Source organism: Eimeria mitis, genomic scaffold (assembly GCF_000499745.2).
Source record: "Eimeria mitis Houghton genomic scaffold, Emh_scaff3236, whole genome shotgun sequence".
In the NCBI taxonomy this organism is placed as follows: Eukaryota; Apicomplexa; class Conoidasida; order Eucoccidiorida; family Eimeriidae; genus Eimeria; species Eimeria mitis.
This window is the reverse complement of record NW_013571574.1, coordinates 2652-5406: the sequence shown is the minus strand read 5'-3', so window position 1 is coordinate 5406 and position 2755 is coordinate 2652. Positions and strand designations below refer to the sequence as shown.

Sequence of the window (2755 nt, the reverse complement as noted above, 5' to 3'; positions counted from 1 at the left end):
AAGAGCAGCAGGAGCAGCAGCAGGAGCAGCAGCAACAGCAGCAGCAACAGCAGCAGCAACAGCAGCAGCAGGAGCTTACAAACCCCGCGACAGCAACAATTGCTGCATGGCCTCTTGACGCTGCTTTGCTGTTACCTGCAGCAGCAACAGCAGCAACAGCAGCAGCAGCAGCAGCAGCAGCGAATCCAGCATTAGCGGAGACAGAAGCAGCAGCTCCAGCAGCAGCAGCAGCAGCAGCAGCAGCAGCAGCAGAATGTGGAGCAGATGAAGAGGAGCTCTCTCTCCCTGATTGCGTGATGCGGCTCAGCAGCGCAGCAGCAGCAACACGAAACGCGTTGCTGCTGTCTGCTGCTTGGCCGATAGAAACATGCATTCATACTTTATCCTTTTGTCAGGAGAGGCTGCAAGAAGAAGCAGCAGCAATCCAGCAGCAGCAGCAGCAGCAGCAGCAGCAGCAGGCAGCGGAGGCTTCGCAAAAGGACACATCCACCCGCAGCAGCAGCAGCAGCAGCAGCAGCAGCAGCGATAGCAGCAGCAGCAGCAGCAGCAGCAGCAGCAGCACTGAATGTCGCTGCCTAGAACAGCATCCTTTGCTGGCTGCCTTGGAGCATACAGCAAGACACGGCACAGCAGCAGCAGCAGCAGCAGCAGCAGCAGCAGCAGCAGCAGGAACAGCAGCAGCAGCAGCAGGAACAGCAGCAGCAGCAGCAGCAGCAGCAGGAGAAGAAGAGGATGAGGATGATTTATTTGGGGGTTCAGCAGAAGAAAGAGCAGCAGCAGCAGCAGCTGCTGCTGCTGCTGTTGCTTTGCGTGCTGTTGCTGAGGTGCAGCAGCAGCTTAGCTGCTGCAGCAGCGGGCCGTGTCTGCTGCTGCTGCTGCTGACGCGGAGCTGCCTATACACCTGGCGCAGCTACAAAGCAGCAATCGAAAAAACTAAAAATAAATGGAGAAGCTGGCGACAGCTGCATGCGGATATGCAGACGCAGCAAGGCATACAACACGTAAACCCTAAACCCTAAACCCTAAACCCTAAACCCTAATTCTGCTGCCGCATGGGGTCGAGCTCTTCCTAAACCCTAAACCCTAATCCTGCTCTTGCTGCTTCTGTGTTTTCGCTGCTGCATCTGCTTTCTGCTTTAAGAGGGTTTTGTTCACCTTATTAGCTTTAGAGTCTAGGGTTTAGGGTTTAGGGTTTAGGGTTTAGGGTTTAGGGTTTAGGGTTTAGGGTTTTGTGTGTAGGTGGTGCGGACGTTGGCTGCCTGCAATGGCTATGCAGCCGCCAGAGCTTTGCTTAAGGTACGCTAATTATCTCAGCTAGCTAGCTGGCTAGCTAGCTAGCTAGCTAGCTGGCTAGCTAGCTAGCTGGCGGTATAGCTAGCTAGCTAGCTAGCTAGCTGGTGTATATCTAGCTAGCTAGCTAGCTAGCTGAGATAGCTAGCTAGGTGTTTAGCTAGCTAGCTAGCTAGCTGTGTGGCTAGCTGTCTAGCTATCTAGCGAGCGAGCGAGCGAGCGTTTCTGAGCTAGTTGAGTAGCGTTGCTAGCTAGCTGGTTAGCTAGCTAGCTATCTAGCTGACCAGCGAGCTAGCTAGCTAGCTAGCTGCCAGAAGACAGGGGTGTGTTTAGGTTTATTATCTAGCTATTCATCTAGCTAGCTAGCTAGCTAGTTAGCTATCCATCTAGCGAGCTACCTAGCTAGCTAGCTAGCTAGCTAGCTATCCATCTAACTAGCTGGCTATCCACCTAGCTAGCTAGCTAGCTTTCCATCTAGCTAGCTAGCTAACTAGCTATCTAGCTAGCTAGCTAGCTAGCGGTGTGTGTTGGTGTGTTGTGTGGTGTGTGTTGCAGCTGCTGAACGGCGCTGCTGTCTCTGCATGCGGGGCGTTGTCTTACGCATCGCTAGCTAGCCATGGACCCCAGCTAGCTAGCCATTCATCCCAGCTAGCTAGCCACTCGTACGAGCTAGCTAGCCAGCTGCAGGAGTGGCTAGCTGAGGCAGAGCTCAGGCAGCTGCTGGCGCAGCCAGGCCTCCAAGCAGCAGCAACACGAAGGCTGCTGTCTCTCAGCAGCAGCAGAGCTACGCGAGTTGCGCTGCGGCTGTTGTCACTCAACAGCAGCAGCAGCAGCAGCAGCAGCAGCAGCAGCAGCAGCAGCAGCAGCAGCAGCAGCAGCGACAGCAGCAGCAGCAGCAGCAGCGACAGCAGCAGCGACAGCAGCAGCAGCAGCAGCAGCGACAGCAGCAGCAGCAGCGACAGCAGCAGCAGCAGCAGCAGCGGGGGTTTCCCAAAGGTATCGGGTCGTTTATATTTGTGTGGTTTGTTGCAGCAGCAGCAGCAGCTATATAAGAATTTATCTGCAGAGCAGCAGCAGCAGCTGCAGCAGCTGCTGCCATCTCTTCACCTGCTGAGTATGGTTGAGTCTGAGGTGTACATACACCGCGAGTTGCTGCTGCAGCAGCCACGTTTGCTGCTGGAGTCTCTTATACTTAATCAACGTACTGAGCTGCTGCAGCAGTTCTTCTGCTGCTGGCCTTCATACAGAGACGATGGCTTGCTGCTGCACTACGCCCGCAAAGCTCTCGGGCTGCCTCCTGCTGCTGCTGCTGCTGCTGCTGCTGCTCCTGCTCCTGCTGCTGCTGCGGCGGCGGCTAATGGAAAAGAAACAGCAGCAGCAGCAACTGTAGCAGCAGAACTGCCACAGAAAGAAAACGGCAGCGCTGCAGCAGCAAATACAACAGCAACAGCAGCAGCACCAGCAC

At 55.2% G+C, this 2755-nt stretch overlaps 2 protein-coding genes across 2 annotated transcripts in view; both read left to right on the top strand.

Moving 5' to 3' along the window:
- EMH_0063700 (uncharacterized protein) overlaps positions 1–118 on the top strand; it is a gene marked incomplete at both ends in the record, with an annotated part of 816 nt that extends 698 nt beyond the window's left edge. Inside the window, one exon of the mRNA XM_013498171.1 lies at positions 3–118. Within this exon, the coding sequence (XP_013353625.1) occupies positions 3–118 (116 nt within the window). The remainder of the gene's footprint in view (positions 1–2) is intronic.
- A 178-nt stretch (positions 119–296) lies between these two features.
- The window catches only part of EMH_0063690 (uncharacterized protein), a gene marked incomplete at both ends in the record, with an annotated part of 4432 nt that continues 1973 nt past the window's right edge, over positions 297–2755 (top strand). Inside the window, 3 exons of the mRNA XM_013498170.1 lie at positions 297–824; positions 1240–1296; positions 2112–2286. Coding sequence (XP_013353624.1) covers positions 297–824; positions 1240–1296; positions 2112–2286 — 760 coding nt within the window. The remainder of the gene's footprint in view (positions 825–1239; positions 1297–2111; positions 2287–2755) is intronic.